This window comes from Haliotis asinina, chromosome 2 (assembly GCF_037392515.1).
Source record: "Haliotis asinina isolate JCU_RB_2024 chromosome 2, JCU_Hal_asi_v2, whole genome shotgun sequence".
In the NCBI taxonomy this organism is placed as follows: domain Eukaryota; kingdom Metazoa; phylum Mollusca; class Gastropoda; order Lepetellida; family Haliotidae; genus Haliotis; species Haliotis asinina.
In genome coordinates this window covers 41,023,605-41,047,939 of record NC_090281.1, presented here as the reverse complement: position 1 = coordinate 41,047,939, position 24,335 = coordinate 41,023,605, and the positions used below count along the sequence as shown (strand labels likewise).

Below are 24,335 nucleotides of genomic sequence, written 5' to 3'. Positions count from 1 at the left end.
TGGGTGACGTGATTATGTCTAAAACAGGCGTGTTATATATTTCAGCGAGTGGTACTGGGTTGAAGGTACGTCTGTCGGGTGGTCTGGACCAGTACCAAGGCCGCGTGGAGCTGCAGCTATTCGGACTATGGGGAACTGTCTGTGACGACAGTTTTGACACAAGAGAAGCTACTGTCGTCTGTAGAATGTTGGGATACAGTTCGTAAGCCTTAATTAAAACCATATAAATATACATGACGCCATGATGCCGTACATTGAAAGATAAACTGGTAGTAAAATACTACATATCCTTATTTCTGTTCTTCTACAACTGTTTGTGAGAGCCAGTTAAATCCGGACTATTTTTAAAACAGAGTTTTTTTATACTTTAATGTTAAAATGGTGCTGAAATGATAAATATTACAACTAGTTTGCTTTTGAATCAAAATACAGCGCATCTCAGTATCTGCTGTTGGGAAATCCATCTGCTATAAGCTCCTCGTTACCATGTACCTGCTGACTGTGTGGCTGTTACCCAGGTTCTCAAGACCCCCTAGTTCAATGTAATGGCTGACTGTGTTGTTGTTGGGAGATCCAGCTGCTATAAGCTCCCCGTTACCAAAAACTGACCTGGCTGACTGTGGATGTTGGGAGATCAACTGCTATAGGCTCTCCGTTGCAATGTACTGATTTGACTCACTGCATGGATGTTGGAAGGTCCAGCTGCTATAGGCGCGCTGCTACTATGTACTGATCTGACAGACTGTGTGTCATCCATTGTCCGCAGCGTGGCAAGGTGCTCACTACTTACAAAGCGCCATCTCGCACAGCCCCGCGTAGGTGCAGGTGCTGTGATGGGTCTGGAACATTGGGTGTGGCTGGACTATGGCGTAAAACAGCATCCTTTCATTCACTCATTCAGCTGATGGGTACTAGATAGTTCGCAAATACGAATCAATACTAAACATATACTACATATTATACCACGTTTAATATAATGTAACTGTTTCCTAAATGTGTTGGGTGGTGACTGTTCCCTGAATGTTGTTACAGAGGACATGTGTTGGGTGGTGACTGTTCCCTGAATGTTGTTACACAGGACATGTGTTGGGTGGTGACTGTTCCCTGAATGTTGTTACACAGGACATGTGTTGGGTGGTGACTGTTCCCTGAATGTTGTTACAGAGGACATGTGTTGGGTGGTGACTGTTCCCTGAATGTTGTTACACAGGGCATGTGTTGGGTGGTGACTGTTGCCTGAATGTTGTTACAGAGGACATGTGCTGGGTGGTGGCATGTACGCAGCAGGGACCGGTCCGGTCTGGTTGGATGATATGGTCTGTAATGGCACTGAAGCGTCTGTGGACAACTGTACCCACCACCCCTGGGGCGTCAACGACTGTTCACACAGGGAAGATGTCGGAGTCATATGTAAACCCAGTGAGTATGGGAGCTAAGACGTAACATTTTACCGTGGTCACATAGCCGACACTCAGCCACAAATTAATCCATGGTGCTGACTGGTGACTATCCCAGTGAGGATAGAAGATTAGTAATTACCTGTCAGGAGATCTCCAACATAACAATACATCTTTATATTTGATCACAGCTCGTCATGCCATTTCACCAACAGAGAATACCGTGATTATCCTAAACGTATACAAACCAAGGTGTCTGCGCAACATCAGCCGCACAGTTACTTTGAGGATGGTGTAGTTGCGATAGCTTTAATAAAACATTTTGAAAAGTAAATGCATTTTCCTTCAGATGACATTGATTTGATTTCTTCTGCGACAGAGCAGAATGTCACAGTACAGGTCCGTCTGGTGAACGGCACCTCCCAGCTCGAGGGCCGTGTGGAAGTGTTCAAGGGCGGTGTGTGGGGAACGGTGTGTGACAGTCATTGGGACGCAGCAGACGCTGCAGTTGTCTGCAGGATGCTCAACCAATCGTTGTGCGTACAAAACAATAATCTATCCAAACAGCAGGTAGAGGATTGTCGCTTGAAAACCTCTATGCGCTGTATGACCTTAACCATATTACGAGATAAAGGAAACGTTAATGAGCTTTGGGGCGCCTGCTCCATCCGTCTTTTTATTGCAAATTATGCAAAATACGCTCGATCTGTAACAAAGTAGAATTGTGAAAGAGACATTTAAACGGTTTATATCTGATGATGAGGGTAAAGGGTTGTAGTTGAGTGGGTAAACGACCGCTAGCAACATTAAATTACACAAATGTTGTCATTCCGGATCTAGAGTCGAGAAGGTATGCCCTGGTCACATACAATAAACTGTACAAGTGTTGTCATGTTTATATATCATTATACTCTTTATCATACTTATAAATGCCTGCAGTGAGTTCAGATTATCATGTATACGAGAGATTTGTTTTCTCACCTCATACAAATGTTTTAAGAAGATAAAACATACTGAGTTAGAACCATAGCAAAATATGGTCTATTAACGTGGCCATCACCTTTCAATATTACACATTTTCCTGTGTTGAATAAACATGTTATTTCTTATACGCTCTGACTAGTGTCTTTGAAGACATTATTATATTTACGATTAGTATATAAAATTGGCCAGTAATACCACAAGCGAACCCGTGACTATTCGGGTTAGAACTGATCTTCAGTAACAAATGCTTACCGTAAGAGGCGACGCATGTCATCGCATCCCAGTTGCACAGATCGATGTTCATGCAGTTGTACACTGGATTATTTCGGACCGCCGCCATAGAGAGGAAATATTGCTGGAACTCATATTGCATAAACTAAACTCACTCACTCACTCTCTCACTAACTGTTGATCTGTCAAAGTCCTGGCTTGGATATATGCATGTCTCTAGCAAGACGTTCAGTTGTTCAACCTCATCCTTTGCCTTATTTTCAGTGGCAATGCCGTATCCATTTCCAAAGCGGGTTTCGGCCAAGGCTCTGGACCAGTCTTGTTCGGTAATGTGGACTGCGTTGGCACCGAGGAAAATCTTGGTCTGTGCAAGTTCCCAAGATGGACAGTTAACCACTGTCATCATTCTCATGATGCGGGAGTCATTTGTCAAGCAGGTAAGGTTTGGGGTGGGGGGTGGGGGGTGGGGGGGACGTAGAGACGGAGGTAAGAAGTTTTTGTGGGAGGGGAGAGTAGACCCGCAGGAAACAAGTTTCTGTCGGAGGAGAAAGTATACTCTGAGGTAACAAGTTTCTGTGTTAGGAGAGAGTAGAGCTGGAGGTAACAAGTTTCTGTGGGAGGGGAAGGTAAAGCCGGAGGTAACAAGTTTCTGTGGGAGGAGAGAGTAGATCCGGAGGTAACAGTGAGTGAGTTAGTGAGTTAATATTTAACGTCACATCGGCAATACCTCAGCCATATCGTGACGATAACATTTAACTTTTAAATGGAGTGTATGCATATGTTAAAAATCTGTCGACAAAGCACAGTAAAATAACTAGAATATCAAAGATATGCATGTAAAACTAGTAATTGACAAGTTTCTGTGGGAGGGGAACGTAGAGGCTTGACCACGATTCTTTCATCACAAGGGGTACAAAAAGGATGATCCTCACCTTTAAGCAAATATTCATGTGTATATTTTATGTGGCCAATGCTACATAGTCGCATGATGACCTCTTCAAATCTGGACTGACAACCCAAGTAGGTGTAACCAATGTAGGGTTTTATTTCATGTAATTTATTGATACCTACTTGAGTGTCCCACTTCATCTGCATCAGATTAAGGATATACGTTCTAATGCAAGCTTTGTAATCTGAATAAGGAACAAGAAGTGGTGTCACAGATTTGCTGAGTGCTGCTTTGGCAGCAAGATCGGCCATCATATTCCCAGAAATAACAACGTGGCTGGGTAACCAACAAACGACGATGTCGCACTGGCCAGTAGCAAGATCATTATACAATTCAATAATTTCTATTAAAAGTGGATGTTTACATGATACATTATTAATCGCGTGAAGACAAGAAAGAGAGTCTGAATAGATTATATATTGCTTACGTTTAGGGTGTTTTTGAATATATTTACGAGCTGTTAATATAACGTTTGCTTCAGCAGTAAAAATAGAGCTGTTATTTGGTAATCTAGAAGATATTATTCTGGATCCAATGACAGTGGCACAAGCTACTGCGCCACCATCCTTGGACCCATCTGTAAATAAAGATTTGTAATTGCTATATTTACTTTTTAACTGATTTAATTAATTTAATTGATTCCTGTTTATACTGTAATTCGTTAGTTTCCGATTGTTTAAATGCAGTTAATGCTAGGTCAACTAGTGGCCTTAACCCGGAGGTAACAAGCTTCAGTGGGAGGGGAGAGAAGAAACGGAGGTAACAAGTTTTTGTGTGAGGAGAATGTAGACCCGCAGGAAACAAGTTTCAGTGGGAGGTGAAAGTATACCCGCAGGTAGCAAGTTTCGGTGGGAAGGGAGACAGTAGACCCGGAGGTAACAAGTTTCTGTGGGAGAGAAGAGAGTAGAGCCGGAGATAATAAGTTTCTGTGGGAGGGGAATGTAGAGCCTTAGGTAACAGGTTCCAGTGGGAGAGGAACGTCGGGCCGGAGGTAACAGGTTTCTGTGGGAGGGGAAAGTAGAGCCGGAGGTAAAAAAGCTTCTGTCTGTGGGATCGGAAAGTAGAGCCGGAGGCAACAAGTTTCTATGGGAGGGGAAAGTAGAGTTGGGGGGGGGGGGGGGGGGTACTGAGAGTTGAAAGTAGAGTAGGAGGAAACAAGTTCCTGTGGTAGGATAAAGTAGACCCAGAGGTAACATGTTTCTTTGGGAGGAGAGTGTAGAGTCGGAGGTAACAAGTGTCTGTGGGAGGAGAGTGTAGAGTCGGAGGTAACAAGTTTCTGTGGGAGGAGAGTGTAGAGTCGGAGGTAACAAGTGTCTGTGGGAAGAGAGAGTAGAGCCGGAGGTAATAAGTTTCTCTTGGAGAAGAAAGTAGACCCGGAGGTAAAAACCTTCAGTGGGAGGTGAAAGTAGACCTAAGTGTATCAAGTAGAGCCTTAGGTAGCAGGTTTCAGTGGGAGGGGAACGTATACCCGGAGGTCACAAGTTTCTGTGGGAGGTCAAAGCAGAACATTAGGTAACAAGTTTCTGTGGGATGAGAGAGTAGTGCCGGAGGTAACAAGTGTCTGTGGGAGGGGAACGTAGAATCGCAGGTAACAAGTTTCTATGGGACAGGAACGTAGAGCGGAGGGAAACAAGTTTCAGTGGAAGTGGAACGTAGATCCGGAGGTAACAGGTTTCTGTGGGAGGTGAAAGTAGAGCCTTAGGTAACACGTTTCTGTGGGAGGACAGTGCAGAGCCGGAGGTAACAAGTTTCTGTGGGAGGAGAGAGTAGAGCCGGAGGTAACACGTTTCTGTTAATAGGGGAACGTATACCCTGAGATCACAAGTTGCTGCGGGTGGGGAAAGTAGTCTCAGAGGTAAGAAGTTTCTGTGGGAGGAGAGAGTAGTGCTGAAGGTAACAAGTTTCAGTGGGAGATTAACGTAGACCCGGAGGTAAGAAGTTTCTGTTTGAGGGGAAAGCTGAGCCGGAGGTAACAAGTTTCTGTGTTAGAAGTGAGTAGAGCCGGAGGTAACAAGTTTCTGTGGGAGGGGGAAGTAAAGCCTGAGGTAATAAGTTTCTTTGAGAGGAGAGTGCAGAGCTGGAGGTGACACGTTTCTGTGGGAGGATAGAGTAGAGCCGGAGGTAACAAGTTTCTGTGGGATGAGAAAGTAGAGCCGGAGGTAACAAGTTTCTGTGGGAGGAGAGTGTAAAGCCGGAGGTCACTAGTTCCTGTGGGACGGGAAAGTAGAGCCGGAGGTCACAAGTTCCTGTGGGACGGGAAAGTAGAGCCGGCGGTAACAAGTTTCTGTGGGAGGAGAGAGTAGGGCCGGAGGTAACAACCTTCAGTGGGAGGTGAAAGTAGACCTGGAGGTATCACATTTTAGTGGGAGGGTAACGTAGAGCCTTAGGTAACTGGTTTCTGTGGGAGGGGAAAGTAGAGCCGGAGGTAACAAATTTCCTTGGGAGGAGAGAGTAGAGCCGGAAGAGTTTCTAGTGGGGGTGGACTATACCAGGAGATCACATGCTTCAGTATCGAATAATATTCTGTTGTAATAAGAAACAATATAGAAAACATATAGGACTTCATTAGAATAATTGTAAGCTTGAAATGCCTGTTCTAGCTACTGCCAATATGACCGCAGTCCGTCTGGCTGGAGGCTCTTCGCCATCTGAAGGCCGAGTCGAAGTCTTCTACAACAACACCTGGGTCACGGTGTGCGACGACAACTTCGGTGGAAAAGAAGCTGCCGTGGTCTGTGGGTCTCTTGGATACAATGTGTAATTACAACTTTTCAACTTTGACATTTCTCATCACAAGTGATGGGGAGGTAGGGTTGTCTAGAGGTCGAAGCGTCCGCTCGTCACGCTTAAAACCCGGGTTCCCCACATGGACAGAGTGTGTGAAGCCAGGTTCTAGTGGTTTTGCTGGAACGTTGCTAAAGGCGGCGTAAAGTCATATTCACTCACTATAATTGTTAAGTAAGTGAAAATGTTTCCGTCGCTAGATTCCCCTTGTAGTACGAACTTGACTTGTCTGCAACAGTGCTGGCGTGCTGTGTTTTGGCATGTAGCCATAGCGTAACAGGTCCTTAACTGTATCATTTCCATCAACCAAACATTACTTTAATAACGTTCATAAAAAAATCCGTTTCACACCTGGTACATAACTTCACAGTTTTCCAGACAGCAGGTGGGAATATTTCCATCGTCGCGGTTGTACAGTCACGTAACGTCGGCCACCATGTCACGTTAATGGTCAGCTACATACAAGTGCATGTGGGGTTAGAGTGATTTTGCTGACCAAACTACCTTCACTGACTTGACCGGCGGGCGAACACTTAGATCTGTAATCGCCATATATGTAGGTGACTGCACGATGTATCAGTTTCATTCAGAAGTAAATTCACACGGTACAAACTGCAACAACACATGCAGTGGGTTAAGCACAAAACAGCAGCAGCAGTAGTAGTAGTAGTAACTAACTTTCCCTTGGGGTCACAGATCCGGATCTATGGCAGTGTCGAGAGCAGCTTATGGCCCTGGATCAGGTCCAATATGGCTCGATGATCTCATGTGTCAGGGAACTGAGACAAACCTCAACCAGTGCGGACACAGGGGCTGGGGGCGATCAAGCTGTCGACATGATGAAGATGCTTCAGTGCTATGTTCCGGTGAGTTTAATTGCAGTTAAAATCTTGGTCCATTCCTTCTCTGTGATAACAGATCATCTGTAAAGTGTATGCTGTTGTCAGCCGTTATCGTACAACTTCACGATTTGCTAAATTACATTCATTTACAAAGAAACCATTTCAGGGATGAGACGACATCCATACCTGTTCCAGCACATTTAACTGATCATGATATTGAAGACCGGATACAGAGAACAGTCGTAACATTATGATATTTTATCTTACATAATATTCATTTAGCGCTATAGTGCCTCCCATCTACACATACATCCTCAAAGCGCTTTGTTTCGATCGATCATTGAAACGGCATATCGTATTTTAAACTTTCGTCTCCCTGGTGGACCATACACCTCCTGCCGCCACTAGGCGCACCAAGGTAATGTCACTTACGAAGTACCCGTTCACAGCTAGGTGGACAGGGACATATGACCCTGTTCAATAAGGGTTCTGGATTGTCGCCAATTGTTTTTCCCACGATGTAACGGTCTTCCGCAGAGTAAAAATGGCGGAAAGTAAGTAAAGCGTAACGAATGACCTTGACAGACTTCTCTTGCGCGACCTGAAGGAGTACTTGTGTGAAGAAGGTGCACAAGTATCAGGGACAAAGGCAGAGCTCCTAATTCGAGAGCGTTGCATTGGAAAACTTGGTTTTCGGTAGCTAAGCGATTCAGGAAGGTGACATTCCTTGAGAAAATCAAGAACGCAAGATGACCCAGTTTATTACCTCTCAGTGATGCCTTTGCACAATACATGTAAGTGATCATTTGAGACTTTTCCCTGGTGCATGATGATCAAAGAAGGTAAACGTTGTGTATCCCTGTGCAGTCTTATTTTTTTAATGATTTTCTCTAATTAATATCATTGATACCCACAATGTATTTACCAAGTATCTGTAGTTATGCGATAATTTGTAGTATACTTACCATTACATTGTTTAGGGAATGGTAATACAAAGGACCTTATGAGTATTTGATCTTACTTGTCCTTATTTCGGTTGTCCTGTAATCTACAACGGACATAAGAAATGTATTGAAATAACCTTTTAAATGGGTCATCAGTCAACTAATGTTCCCAGTGGATATTTTAAACGTGCACCCACAAACATGTAGTATGATTATGTATGCCAGATGGCTCCACGACTGGGGACAGAGTCGCAGTACGGTTAGCTGGCGGTGTCATCAAAACGGAAGGTCGGGTGGAGGTCCACTACAATGGTACCTGGGGGACTGTTTGCGATGATTACTGGAGCAACATGGACGCTCAAGTAGTTTGCCGAATGCTCGGACTTCCTGCGTTAGTATTATGAACTATCGGGCAAAAGAAACTCATCATGTATAATGTGATAGTGTAAAAAAATTTTAAAAAGTTGTTACGGGTTTAAACTCAAGCAGAAAATATTAGCCAAAGCACATCATAATCCCGAGAACGTGACAACTTCAGCTGAGCCGGAGCCTTCAACTGCAGACAGGCCACAATCACCAAATTGATAAACATTGACTCAGCAAATCAAACACCGCTCACTGCTTAGCCTACTGTGTGGTGTGTCACAAGAATTCGTTTCAAGGCTACAAAAAAAATCAAAATACAGCAGCGCCAACTGTGTGGCTTCCTTCAAAGTTTGCACACATACAGTCACTTCTACGATCTCTGCACTAGCTGCCCATCTCAGCTAGAATTGAGTTTAAAGTTCATGCACTTACATACCAGTGCCTAGACGGCATCGCGCCATCCCATTTGTGTAAACTTGTAAGTCAGTACAATCCAGCCACAGTGCCTAGGTACAGACTGAAACGATTTGGATACAGATCATTTGCCTACCAATCAGCAGTTCTGTAGAATTCTCTACATGAGGATCTCAAAACAGCTCAAAGTCTAGTCTCCTTCTATTTAGTAATAGAACAGTGCACACAAGGCGACACGCCGATATGAAATCAATATCCAACTCAGGACAGAATCGTTAAAGCAAACCAGCGCAATACCAGAACAGAGTTATTGTTGTTATGTTGTTATATTTGAAGCAAAATACATCAGTTTCAAATTTCATAGTCTTGAAATTGAATTAATGTGGACATACATGAAGTAATATTTTCATTCTTTAGAGATGGGGCAATGGCCCGGCTTCAGTCCTTCTTTGGACCAGGACACCTTTCTACCATTCTTGACGATGTTAAGTGTGACGGGTCCGAGATGTCTCTTGGGGAATGCACACACTCTCCCTGGGGACAGAGCAACTGTAACCACCGGGAGGATGCCGGAGTGGTGTGTCAGGCAGGTAGGTAGCAACCCTCACATTCTTGCACAGTGCATGGTCTACCAAAGGTATCATTGATGGAGGGACAGTACGTTCAGGTGTTCTCAGGTGCCCCTAGATTGCAAGCATGGATGATGTCATGGCTAAAGGTGACCATGAATTAAAATGGATACAGTGGTTTAAGTGGTAAAACAATGGTGACATAAATAAATATTTCACTCCCATGAAAAACGCTTGATATCCGAACTATACTCACAGGCGTAAGGAACGCAAGATGTTTTTTTTTATCAAACCATAAATTAATATGAGTTGTTGGCACATAGTGTTGGCCTGATGGTGTTTCCTATAATTTAAGTTGCGTTTTCGAAGGGCGAGTAAAAGCACGTCAATAGAAGGAATCCCCCAACGCACTACACCCATGAACATGTAGGTATCAGACACTCACTTATCGTGAAATCGAACATGCACGAATTATCATAACCACTGATGTGTCCTTTTCAACATACATCCAGTGACGTGGCACTAACAACTATGTATCTTGTAAGCAGCATCAAACGTTACGGTTCGTCTTGTGAATGGGACGTCTACGTCGAATGGTCGGGTGGAGGTGTTCTACAACAACACGTGGGGAACAGTGTGTGACGACAGGTTCGGGAACAGAGAGGCACAAGTTGTGTGCCACATGTTAGGATTTGAACGGTATGTAAAGTGGCAGACGTTATGGAAAGGTGCACATTTACATCAACACACATAAACTACAGATCTACTCGTTATTAGTGCCAGCTGCATGAGAAACAATTCGTAGTGTCAGCCTAATCAGGATGATCTGAGCACAACCTGTTGGCGAATCTGCATAAACATTTAATATATTGTTACTAGTGGGAATAATATCGCCATGGGTTAACCAGTGCGTCTCCGTTCAGCTGCCCACCAATGTAGATGTTGTGTGAGAAACATTTATGGCTTCATGTGCTGGCGATTAGCAAACGTTATACTTCACCACTTTCCAAAGAGCATAGTGCATTCATGAATGACTAGGAGCTCCTATATTATCTTTGACAATGCAGGTATATGTTTAACTCCAAATCAAACTCGAATTTCTTTGAAACTTTGAAGTTACTTTCTATAAAAGTAAAACGCTTTCAATATTCAGTTCACAATTAGCACTAAACTATTAATTTCATTTGACAGCATATCACGAAATACATCTTATGTTTTACGGTGAACATGGAGCAAATTTCCAAATTTGATGCATCAGTACAAAAATGATGTCCGATAGAATTCCGTATTTTGTAGTAGTACATGTAGTACATGATATGTCTACGACTGCTATACAGCATGTGCTATTATTTGCAGCCACATAACGCCCCACTGATATAGTGAAACCAGCGTCTACCATCTTTCGATACCCCCATATATATTTACGTCATTCTTTTTCATCGGAGGTAATTCCCTCAATGGTCCTTCCTTTAGATAGTACAAACTGGGTTGGCCTTCTTTGATATCCAATCGATCGAGACTGTACGTTTTTATAGACCACGGTAGGTCGGTGGCACAGTGCCCTTGTATTCGCTTGGCCCTATTCAATACCTCACGCTAATGAAAGTTTCTGCTCTTTAACCATGCGCGGTGCAGACGATTCAGCAGTCACCTCTGTCTCTTTAACCATGTGCGGTGCAGACGATTCAGCAGTCACCTCTGTCTCTTTAACCATGCGCGGTGCAGACGATTCAGCAGTCACCTCTGTCTCTTTAACCATGCGCGGTGCAGACGATTCAGCAGTCACCTCTGTCTCTTTAACCATGCGCGGTGCAGACGATTCAGCAGTCACCTCTGTCTCTTTAACCATGCGCGGTGCAGACGATTCAGCAGTCACCTCTGTCATTTTGACGGCATCAGATGTATTTTAATCGATTAATCTTGGCACATCATTATTGATCGCCGACACAACTCCATTGTACAAGCAAAGGGTGTGAAACACTACGGTGATTTTTAATGTTTTGGTGTATATTCGAAACTTCAAGCTGCACTCGTTATGGGCAGCATCTCTGTACTGCCAGTTGTGCCAGATGTGACAGTTACATGTATTGTATCTCTCACTGAATCACCGTTCAGAGGTCGGTCACACATTTGACAACTCTTAGCCTTCTTGTGATTGCTCCAATTCTTCCTATTCCTGATCGTTTTCTCCTCGCTTTGTAAACGAGTGAGAAATCACTCAGCTGCATCGTGACTTCTGCAGATCACAGGAGCAGTCGTTTTCCCATCATGTCAGACCACCACGTACGGAACCGCAAGCCTCATGTTCTTGAGTGTTGTAAGTGAAACTTTGGCTGTTCTAGGTGTGTCCTGTTCGATATTTTTTTATAGGACTTCAAAGTTGGTATCGATGGCATGGGTCACGGACAATTGTTTATTGTGGTCGACAAATTAACCGCACGCCCACCGGGCCGACGAAGGTGGAGGGGTTAAGTTATCTACTTATAGTTACTGTCATTATTTGATTTTACGCGCGCTTGAGTTATTGTTATGTAGCTTCATTAAATGATTATCTACATTGTAATTACCCATCATTGATGGTATATATGATAGAGAAAACACTTCTCCTCGGTTTTGGTAGACAATGTAAAACCATCGGGGTCGGGAGGGGCCCAGCTGCCGCATTTACTTTTGATATTGAGGATGGCTTGTTTTGTTTGTTTTGGAGAGTTTTTTGTTTCGTTTTTTTTTCTTGTAATAGGGAGCCAAGTCAATGTAAGATCCCGCTTTCAACTGTATTTCGCTATGTCCAAATAGACAGTGTTTATACTTCCCATCACCCCAAACACCCCAATCATATCAAGGATTCCCGTACTTTTTGCAGGGACGTGTGTAGAGCCCTTAAACCCCGACAGGTCTTAAGTCCCGACTGAACATGAATAATCATTAGTGGGCGGAGCTTATGTGACCAGGTCGTACGTCTTTCTTACGCACAACTTCTCAGTTGAACAGCATTCGGTTTACTTCTGCTCAGTCGTGTTAAGTTGATAAGCGTGCAATGAGAGTGTATTTCAACCTAACTACCATTTCAATACTACGGAAAATAAAGACATGTCCCAATGTTTGTTAAGAAATCGATCGTAATTATGTAAGGTACCGTTGATAATTTACCGCTGGGGCGGGGTGATGATGTTCTTTATGACACCAAAGTAAGTCTACCAAGTGACCCCCAGGGTTGGCATGGACAAAATCAATGAAAGCACTCCTTGTACATGTTTACCACTGTACATTCATGAAACTGTATCAGTTATGTATCGTTGTATGAAAGAGTTTGACATGGAAATTGAGTGTTGTTGTTGTCAAGTCATAATTACAGTTTATATAATCAGTCAGTGATTCCAGGAAATTCATAAAACCAAAGAATATATAAAGTATATACATTTTCCTCAGCACTGAGCCTGTTTTGTTTCCACTAAGCAGTATGGGTGAGCATGTACCTGAAGAAAATTTGAGAGCATGAATTCTACTCCTTTAGCATGGGTGGTTATAAAGTGTTTGATCAACATGAGACCCAAGTCCAGTGTCCCCCATCGTGATATTGCTGGAATATTGCTAAAAGTGAAGTAAAACCATACACACACTTTCAGCAGTGTGGTGGGTTGTTTGCAGACTTTCCCAGTGTTGGAGCTGAATTTGGTGTTTGGTGATCAATGCTTGGGTTATGTGTCATGTCCTTTAATAATAAACTTGAAGTATAGGTGTGCTTATACATCACGAGAAGCACGTTTTTAAGGACACCTTTAGTACATTTTACAAGAGGTACCACATGCACATGTGACTCTTAAGACATCAGAAGTTTACATGTTTGGGACAGCTTTTGAAAATGTGAATAAAGTGTAAAATGAGAGGTAGTTGTTTATGATGCCTCATATCATACCAGTCACATCACAATCGAGGATATCAACTGTAAATATTTGCATTGAGGTAATATCTGTGGCATCCTATAAATGCAGCTGAACACTGACAGCTGAATCATGTTCTTGGTGAACATGTCAAAGTGGACATTTTCTGTCCAAATCATGGTGTTACTTGTCTGTGTATTCAGAAATGTTGTAGAGCGTCAGCTGGCCAGGTAAAACATAACCATTGTCACATTTTCCCATAAAATGACAAAAGAAATCAATTTTGTTGAAGGTGTTTTATTACAAAACAAAACAGTGCTGCATATCTTCCCAAGTAGTAGACTTGAAGAATACCATGTTAAACATAATGATATGTAGTACTAAAGTCATTAAGTTGGTATAGACACATACCTGTCGAAAAGAATCCAACAAACAAGTAATGCCATTGGCTAACCAACAATGAATGTGTCAGTATATGGTATTTACAATTCTATGACACTGAACATTATACCCTTTGTATTTGCAAGAGCTTAGCTACCACTATAAAACAAGCCCCAGGGCTATAAAATAATCTGGTATTTTGTTATGAACTCATGATAGGAAGCTACCTGTCACAAAAAGGCCAACAGAAACAAAATATGGAGCACATTCTAATCCTGCTGATTTGATGACTGATTGTCAATATGAGGAGAAAACTGACAGAGGATGTCTGTACAAGGGGTGTTTACATTAAGTACTGATGTGGTAGCCACTGGTGGTTCATACAACTGCAGCAATCAGTACCTAAGAACTGTGACAGTGATACTGCATGTCATGGTGACATAAATAATCTGGTGAAATAAATAATACAAGTAACTGGAATTACTTGTAGTTTTTGGGATACCCATCCTTAATGATGCTGTACCTTTCTTTTTAATTGACTCTACATTATACATGAATCATTAGTCCCATGCACTTGGAATAAAGCATGCAAACCCTACAGTTTATGGAGTTTCAATATTTCCTTTGTACAGATGATAGTAAATTACATTCCAAACTTGTGGTCAATTTCTGAATGTACTGGGTCAAAAGTTCTTACTTTCCGAGGTTTTTAACTATTTCTATTTGTCATACACCCTTGACCAGAAATGGAACATTGCCCTTAACACCTACAGTTTATGGAATTTTGAAGATGTTCTCTAAGCTTATTACAGTAAAGAGCATTTCATACTTGTTAAGAAGTTGTGATTCTACCTAGTCAATAGTTCAAATTATGAGAGATTATGAACAATCTTATTTGTCACATCACCTTAACAATATATTGAATTAACGCCTTTAATTTACAGATTACGAAATTTGGACATGTTCTCTGGGCTGATGATACCAAATTGCATTTCAAACTTGTCCTTAACATCCCAGTGTACTTGCTCAAGACTTCTATTTTTTACAGATTTTTAACTTTTTTATTCGTCACATGACTGAGGCCAAAAATGGAATAATGCCTTTAAAATCTACAGTTCAGAGAATTTGGACATGTTCTCTGGGCTGATGATACCAAATTGCATTTCAAACTTGTCATTAACATCCCAGTGTACTTACTCAAGACTTCTATTTTTGACAGATTTTTAACTTTTTTATTCGTCACATGACTGAGGCCAAAAATGGAATAATGCCTTTAAAATCTACAGTTCAGAGAATTTGGACATGTTCTCTGGGCTGATGATACCAAATTGCATTTCAAACTTGTCATTAACATCCCAGTGTACTTGCTCAAGACTTCTATTTTTTACATATTTTAAACTTTTTTATTCGTCACATGACTGAGACCAAAAATGAATTAATGCCTTTAAAATCTACAGTTTAGGGAATTTGGACATGTTCTCTGGGCTGATGATACCAAATTGCATTTCAAACTTGTCATGAACTTTTCAATGTCCTTGCTCAAGACTTCTATTTTTTACATATTTTTAACTTTTTTATTCGTCACATGACTCACCAAAAATGGAATAATGCCTTTAAAATCTACAGTTTAGGTTATTTGGACATGTTCTCTGGGCTGATGATACCAAATTGCATTTCAAACTTGTCATTAACTTCCCACTGTACTTGCACAAGACTTCTATTTTTTACAGATTTTAAACTTTTTCATTCGTCACATGCCTTTAAAATCAATGGCAAGTGGGTGCATGAATTACCCTAACTTAATGCTAAATCTAGAAATTCAACAGTGCCGCTGCACTCAGTTCACAATGCTTCACTTGAGAGGAAGAGTAGACATCAACTGAATTCCAAGCTGTCTGCAAATTGTTGATCTGGACTAGGCGATCAACCCAACATGGGATGAATGGTGAACAACCTGTGAACATATGAAGTTAATCATTAATAGAAACATTTGGTTTTAATGTCATGATAACCTGAAGGGAGGAAAATATGAGAAAAATATAATGAATTTAACATCAAACATAAAAATGTCTTATTGGACAATTACGGCTAAAATCTGTCAGAAGCCTTTGAACTGTCAAATACATTTATTCTCTGAATGGAAAAATGACAAATATGTCATTAGCCATGCCACTACAGAGCCGAGGGAATTGTCTGATTGTTACTATGGCATATAGTATTGGTACTAAGGGTTCACAGAAAGCTGAGCATATACAGTGTTCCCAGAAATTATTGAGAAAATCTTTGTTTTTTTTCTAATGATGCTAAGATTGGAAAAAGGGCTTTCACTATGCACTAAGCATACTAAATAAGGGAGACAACTCTTGAAGGCTTAGAAGGCAGCTCATTACGTCAAGAGTTATCTCCCTTGTCTGAGCAGACGGCTTCCTGTGTTGACATGGCAGAATTTACAGCAAGAGAGAAAAGAAAGCTCATTCTAGATGATTTTGAAAGTGGTGAGGCTGATGCTAAAGTGTTAGCTTGTAGACATGGTATTCCTCTGTCTACAGTATACAGAACTTTGAAGAATATTCAAACAGGAACCGGGATAGAGCACAAAGCAGGGGCAGGTCGGCCTAGGAAATTCAGTGTTGTGGATTGCCGAAGACTTGGGCAGATTGAGAGTAGGGGCAAATTGAAAAGTGTTGAGAACATCAGAAATTAAATGATTAGCAGAGAAAGTCCTCAGGTATGCAATGAAACAGTTAGGCAGGAATTACAGAGACTTAACTGGGTGAAAAAACGTGGAATTCCCTCGCCGTTGATGAAAGATGCACAAAAGGAAAAACGTTTAAACTGGTGTCGGGCTCATGAAAATCAAGATTGGGATAATGTTTTCTTTTCGGATGAAAGTTCTGTTTGGCTTTTCCCTAATTGTGTGAAAATTTGGACCAAAGATACTGTCAAACCTATCTACCAGCGACCAAAACATAGCCCGAAGTTTCACATGTGGGGTGGCATATCGGCTCGCGGAGTGACGCCATTGTGTGTTTTTACGGGAAACTTGACAAAAGAAAGATACGTTGACATTCTAAATGGTCACCTTCTTCCGACAGCACAAACATTGTATGAAGATGATTGGATTTTCCAGCATGATAATGACCCAAAACACACTGCGCGCTACACAAAACAGTGGTTGTCGGGCGAAAATGTTCCAGTTTTAGACTGGCCCAGTTACAGCCCAGACCTAAACCCAATTGAGAATGTGTGGGGAGTCATGAAGGACAGAATAAACCAAAAGGGACTGAGAAATATTGAAGATATGAAGGCCGAGGTGGTCCAATATTGGGATACCCTGTCACACGATTACCTACAAACTTTGATGGGTAGTGTGCCTAGGCGTATTCAGGCATGCATTGCTGAGCGAGGAGGTCTAACAAAGTACTAAAACAAGACTGAGACTGTAAAAGGATGATGTTTTAACATGTTTATGTAAGTAAAACACCAGAAGTTAATAAACGTAATGAGTTACATGACGCAACATGATTCTCAATAATTTCTGGGAATACTATACTGCCTCACCAGTGGAAACATGCAAGTCAAATACATCTTTTCTGTGTATCTGTCTCAGTAATAATTACATCAACAATAATTTCCTTTATATCAGGCATCAGGAAGATGCTTCTGCATCTGTGACTAAAACTTTAGATATGACCATAAAAATCACATTTGATATCTCATATCAGATCACACATATTTTATTTGATATTTGTCAACTACCTTTCCCTGAGATAGGGAATATTGAGTTTGACTTATTGTTCCCATATCAAGGCATAACTGATTGTGATTACACTGCCATTTAGGAAGTGATCAGATGTAATGTATGTCATATTTGGGATTACACTTTCTTAGTAAAGTACAAATTCTACTACTTTTTTGGTTGAGTCCCACCTGGGACTTGAACCTGCACCCTAATCGCCAGCACACAAAGTCAGCTGTCTAGACGGATCAGCCACTGCGACTTCCTTACTTTTCTTTCTTGCAGGTTGTGCCTGAAATGTATCAATATCAATCATTAGGATCAATTGTATTTCACATGTTTTTGTTTATTTTTTGTTGTTGTTATCAAATGCCACACTCAACAATACCTAAGCTATATGGAGAGGTATAGTAATACATAATGTCATGTTTACCATTCTTTTTTTTATCTCACATTATGTGATTAATGTTAATAATGTTATAAAATTTACTGAAAATGAACAAGAGTAGAGAAACACATTCAGTGCAAAAGCCACAGATACTAATCCATATTTATTGACATGTTCATGTACCATGACTGGCTTAGTTATGGATGTGAAAAAATACATTTTAGGTACAAGGACATACTATTCAAAAACTGACTCTTCCTTAATTGTTTATTGTTCATTATATACAATAACAACAACAACAAAAAAAAGAAAGTGGGAACATCACAGAATTTGATAGTCATATATATACATAAACTGAATCATGGTGAAGTCATTTATACTCTTAGATAAATGTAAGTTTTTGTGCGCTTAATGGTCACTTTAAATATAATTCAATATTCGTTGAGTTTGAGTGAAAAGAAACATTGTCAAAAACAGCAAAAAACAAGGGTGTTGAAACACACCAGCACCAAGTTTGATTCAAACTCCCAAACACAACAGCCTAGTGCATGAAGAAGACAGACTTCCTTACAATGCACAGGTATTGGCAACAGGGCACTGGCAGTATATTTAGTGATAACATTTTTCTATCTCAACCTATATAATGTGTTGACTAAAGAAGAATGACTATTAATCATACATGTCCATGATAGTCCTGGCTGAAAAATGTGTTCCAAATAAAACATGATTTGTACATTCCAAACCTTAGTACAAAAATACATGAGCATGATGATTACTGTTGACTTCTGCACTCCAAATAAGTTTAGCAAGCCTTAACTTACATAGCATGTGCATGTTGATGCTGCTGCACAACTTACAGTGTTGGACACTGACCAAAATGTGTCTATGATCCAATGCACCAGCCTACAGAAAAAATCCGTTTGTCCTGCTGGATTGCTGGATTCAAATATCATTGCTTCCAAAAAGGAGGACTCTAAAAATACTTTACATCTAACCTATACACTTGTTGTTCTTCCAAATTAATGATGTTTTATATCTTGGAAAAGTGGTAATCAGCATCATGTCACAACCACAATGAAACAAGGGTCATCAGAAGCTGACATATTCCCCTGGCCCCCAAATATTTAAAAGAATAGTTACAGGGGGTATGGTAGGTGAGCTGGCTAAGGTGCCAGGCTAGTGACCCAGCGAGGTTGAGGTGTCAGGATCGAGGCCAACTGTGATCGGGTGTAAAGAACCTTGAAGTCAACTTTGTGTGCAGACTATTTGTGTTGCAGACCTCTAATGTACAGTGCACAACCCACAAATCCGTTGGCATATGACCAGATGGTGGCCAAATGGATACTGGCAAACTCCAGTACAGCAACATGCAGTGAACTTGGACTAAGTACTGTGACTATGTGTCCCAGTGTGCTGTTCAGATTGACATCCAGTGATCTCACTTAAGGTTAAAAGTATAAATTATATCTGTAATCAGCAAAGTCACCATTTCAAGATCTGTATCATATATGTGTCAAGATCTGTTGAAAGATATGAAATGGTTTTTGAGTTGTGCTACCATGGTTTACTGACAGATATTTAGAAGTTTTTTGAGTTCTGCTCCGGAAACGAAACACACCTATAACTTTTGAGAAACTTTTTGTCCTAAATGTTTCCACGGAAACCGAGATAATAATAAATCACAAGAGTCATCAGAAGATGACATATCCCCCCAGCCCCCACATATTTGAAAGGACAAATCATCTGACAGTTACTTAATGACTTTTTAGACTACGTTTGAATTGTTTCCATGGAAATCAAGAAAAATATAAACGCCATATATCTGTAAACAGAGAGGCACCACTTCAAGGTCCTCCATTTGATAACTCACACAAACCTGTAAACAGCAAAAGGCACCACTTTACATTCTGACTGTCAAAAAAAAATTTTGCAGAAAAATACTCAACGGTTTTTGAGTTCTGCTCCAGGAACGAACCCACTGCACCATTTGACTAAGACCAAAACGTTTCATAGAAAACCAAAAAAATGCCAAAAATCTGTCACTAGCAACAGGCACAACCATAGGTTGAGATTACTGTATCTATCAATTTTGGTCTAAAATTATGAAACGTTTTTTGATTTATGCTCCGGAAACGAACTCCACCCTTCCCTTTTGAGACAAAGTCTGAATTGTTTCCAGGAAAAAAAATGACAAAAATCTGTAAATAGCTAAAGGCACCACCAAAATGTATTTTTGGTATATCTACCACTTTTACTGTATAATATTGAACAGTTTTTGAGTTATGCTCTGGGAAGAAAATCATTATGGACAACCAGACGGACAGACAGATGAGATGTCGACTATAAAAGGCAACTGAATGATACTTCAATACTTTCTCCTGTCCAACATATCCATAAAGAGGAGATTTGTTGCATTGAAATAGCTGTTAGAGACAAATTAGGTCTATTATAACCCTCAGGTAACATTATTTCAAAAATGCTTTGCAAAATGTATTTCTGCATTAATGAAGAATCTTTCATAATCAAACAGATACCATGGGATTTCACTCATTTGTCACAAAAGAAGGGGGGCATGTGATAGTTCCAAGCAAAGGCATATTTCGAATATCGAATAATGTTTAAACCTAAAAACTGGTAACTACACAACTTCCTGTTCAGTAATGGTCAGTTGTTTGCCTTCCTATACTGACACATCAGAGTCTACTACATTAAAGGAATATGATTTTGATACTCATGACCTCATGTGATTGAGATTTAAAATTGGTTCAACAAACCCACATTTCACACATTAGTCAGTTTTTAAAAAAAATGAAGAAAACTTAAGGAGTTTATTGGTTACTCTTCTCAAAGTGAAAAAAAACCCCTCAGAAATACAAATCTAATGAATAAGGGTAAGTGAGTCATTAAATTTGATATTGAGACACAGCCTGGACCAGAAGACTTACTAAACATGGTATGTACCTACATGTCCAGTTGTGACATCATCTAAAAGGTGGTAGAGGATATCAGTGCAAAATGAGGGTGCTCGATTACATACTGCCAACATTAGCCTAACTTGGATGTGAAGGCTTCTGATTATGCTGATTGTGCAAAGATACACCTCCCCTGTCACAACAAGTCTTTCTACAAGTTGAAAATGGTGTCAATATCATGTTAAATGTCAAATAGGAAATTAACAGCCATGAGACTACATACTTGTTTGAAAGTCAAAAATGAAAAAAGTGTTTTTTAAAAAGAAAACCATGTCTATTCATATGCCAAAAGGGTCAAACAGAATGAATGAATCATATGCAACATTGTTTAGTTCAATCAAAAGGGTTTGTGGCATGTTGTGCCAACAACAGTGAACACATTTCATACTCACAATACTCACATCTTGTGACTTTACACTGAAAAGATTAACTCAGACACCCAAATAGTGGCAGAGGTGACTTTATCCTAATTTGTTGTCAAATTTATCGGTTCTATGAATTTAGAAACCAGGTAACAATGACTCGACAATGTGGGCTCTTGTCACTGATAGACCACAAAACAAAGCTGTGTTCAAATCTGGGCCACTAAACAATCCATTCCATTTAAAGTAACTATAGCTTCACGCCCAGTACTATGAAATCTGTCACTATTTGCCAACTGGTATCCATGGTAAAATATCAACAGGAAAGCATAAAAGTATGAATTATTAAAGTGTGTACTTGCCTTTACAGGTTGCTTAAAACTGAAGTGTTTTCCCACTAACTTCCACAGTAACATTATGTTTCATTGAAAAATATCCTTTCTTAACAGGCTGTTAACATGTTGCTGAAAAGTTATCACCATATTTTAGCAGTATTTACGAAAATATTCCGTGCAATAAGATTTAGTCATGGTACTTACTGAGCTATTCACCAATATGGCCTGTCAGTTCACTGCTGCTGATCATGTTTTTATATAAGATGGCAGAAGAGAATCATGGCAGTACAAATAGGTGTTTCCTCACAATTTACTCTATCGCCATTTCAGAATTCCTTGTCTCATTTGTGAATTAATGTATGTTTGTATCATGATACAGTAACCTCTGATATTTGATTGTGTGACTAGTTGATTGATTTTTGCGCTAGACTGATAGGGAATGGAGCAATTAATCACTTTTGTTAACATGCACTATTATGTATGATATAGATTGCTATTATGTTGATTGTGTGATATTGCCCTGACTAAGGTGAAAACATTTATGCAGTTCATAACTTTTTCTTTAATTTTCCTCTTATGTTACATCGCACAAGATTCTTGAGCTGTCCTCTAGTGTTGTGAAAAAACACTGCAAACAAAACAGAAATTGTTAATTCAATGCCCCGAACTGTGCACACTGATACTGATATACTGGCGATAACTGTTAGGAAGCAGTTACTATTTGACAGCCATATCGGCATGGAATGACCATCTCAATTTTGGTGTGTCCACTGTCAACAATGGTCACCCGATGTTTCAATCTGAAACACTCTAAACAACCTTGAACTTGGGGTCAAATCATGGATGGGTGGAGTCAATACAATGTGCAGATTGTGGACCAAAAGAAATGTCAGTAAAGTTCAGCGTCTTTCATCTGATCTTTAATGAAAGCTATCACAAGTCACCCTGAAGAAATTGAGCCCAGACAGAACAGCCCATTTACACAAAACACTGTATTCTCCTCTTCCATTATATGCCGGGAGGATAATAATGAATAATTTTTCTCTGATGATACATCTGTATATCCGAAATGGGATCCCAAACTTTCGACTCCAGAAAACCGTTAGCAAAACCCACTCAAACCCATCAATTCGTCGAGCAAATGACGTTAGTGCCACATCAGGTTTTGCATGTGCAATCGTTCATGTGATCTTTGCATCGAAGTTTTCCTCATTTGCACATGTTTGCATTGGCCTCAAGAAGTGAAACAAGAGTCATCAGAAGATGACATATCCATCCGGCCCCCACATGTTTGAAAGGACAAATAATCTGAGAGTTACTCATTATTTTTATAGACTAAGTTTGAATTGTTTCCATAGAAATCATGAAAATTATAAATGCCATAGATCTGTAACCAGCAAAGTCACAATTTCAAGACATGTCTGATATATCTCCCAAGATCTGTTGAAAGATATGAAATGGTTTTCGAGTTGAGCCCTGGTAACAAAGCCCACCCCTCCATTTTGAGAGAAGTTTGAGAGTTCTGCTCTGGAAATAAAACACACCTTTCACTTTTCAAGCAAGGTCCAAAGTGTTTCCATGATCACAAGATCCTATACATAGCAAAAGCTACCACTATAGGTTCTGATTGATATATCTACCAAGTTTTGCAGAAAAAACACTGAACGGTTTTTCAGTTCTGCTCCGGAAATGAATACCATCCCCCCATTTCGAGACTAAGTCTGAAATGTTTCCATGGAAACCGAGAAAATAATACATCACAAGATCCTGTACATGGCAAAAGGCACCACTTCAGGCTCTGACTGATATATCTACCAAGTTTTGCAGAAAAATACCACATGGTTTTTGAGTTCTGCTCCGGAAACGAAGCCCACCCAATCATAAAACTAACACCAAAATGTTCCACGTAAAAAAAAAAAATATATAAATGCCAAGAGATTACCATATCTATCAAGTTTGGTCTAAAAATATTGAATGGTTTCTGAGTTATGTTTCGGAAACAAAATGATTACGGATGGACGGACAGACGAGGCGTCAACTATATCCCCCCACAGTACATGACGGGGGATAAAAAACACCTTTAAACCACAGTTCTAACAATATTTTAAATGGCACGACTGTGCAACATGAATGTGCCGTTGGCATGTGAAAAGCGAGATCAGTTATTGACGTCACAAGAGCAATGGGATGCAGATATCGTACTGTGTATGACTTGAGAGGTCATCTACAAAAAAACTGGCACCGCTTCTGATTGCAAAAGGTCAGGTTGTCCATGTGTGACGACACAAGCAAAAGACCATCAGATCATCCTATGTCACCTACGTGACAGATTTCTGCTGGCTACACGAACCAGGGCTGGGATGTTAAGAGGTCGACTGTCCTCACGAACCATTTGAAATCATATGCAGGCAGCCAGTCTCCATTCTCAACCTCCATATTGTGACTTGACATTCTGTATACCCATGTTTTGGAAAGGAGGTGTAGCCTAATGGAACTGATTGTGGCACTGTCAGTGTATCGAGTACATCACTCAGTTCTCAGCGATGAAATAATAACAATTTAATCACCTTACCATCTCTTGTTCTTTCATAGAATATTTCAAGCTTAAGACCTTGTCGGAACTTAAGACCTGGTAGACGAGGTCTTAAGCTCCGACAGGGTCTTAAGTTCCGACTGGTCCTTTTCTGAAATGGTAGGGGAAAATGAAGATGCTTTTCATGTCCTACCAGTCTCTTGGGGTGCCTGGGGCTGGATGGATCTCCCCTGAGCAGCTGCCACCACCTGTCATTTGCCCGCT

At 40.5% G+C, this 24,335-nt stretch overlaps 1 protein-coding gene across 1 annotated transcript in view; it reads left to right on the top strand.

The window, feature by feature from the left end:
- The window catches only part of LOC137271805 (deleted in malignant brain tumors 1 protein-like), a 96,097-nt gene that overhangs the window by 5,657 nt on the left and 66,105 nt on the right, over positions 1–24,335 (top strand). Inside the window, exons 6-14 of the mRNA XM_067804205.1 lie at positions 46–202; positions 1,253–1,419; positions 1,777–1,933; positions 2,877–3,049; positions 6,162–6,318; positions 7,042–7,211; positions 8,357–8,522; positions 9,329–9,501; positions 10,029–10,179. Coding sequence (XP_067660306.1) covers positions 46–202; positions 1,253–1,419; positions 1,777–1,933; positions 2,877–3,049; positions 6,162–6,318; positions 7,042–7,211; positions 8,357–8,522; positions 9,329–9,501; positions 10,029–10,179 — 1,471 coding nt within the window. The remainder of the gene's footprint in view (positions 1–45; positions 203–1,252; positions 1,420–1,776; positions 1,934–2,876; positions 3,050–6,161; positions 6,319–7,041; positions 7,212–8,356; positions 8,523–9,328; positions 9,502–10,028; positions 10,180–24,335) is intronic.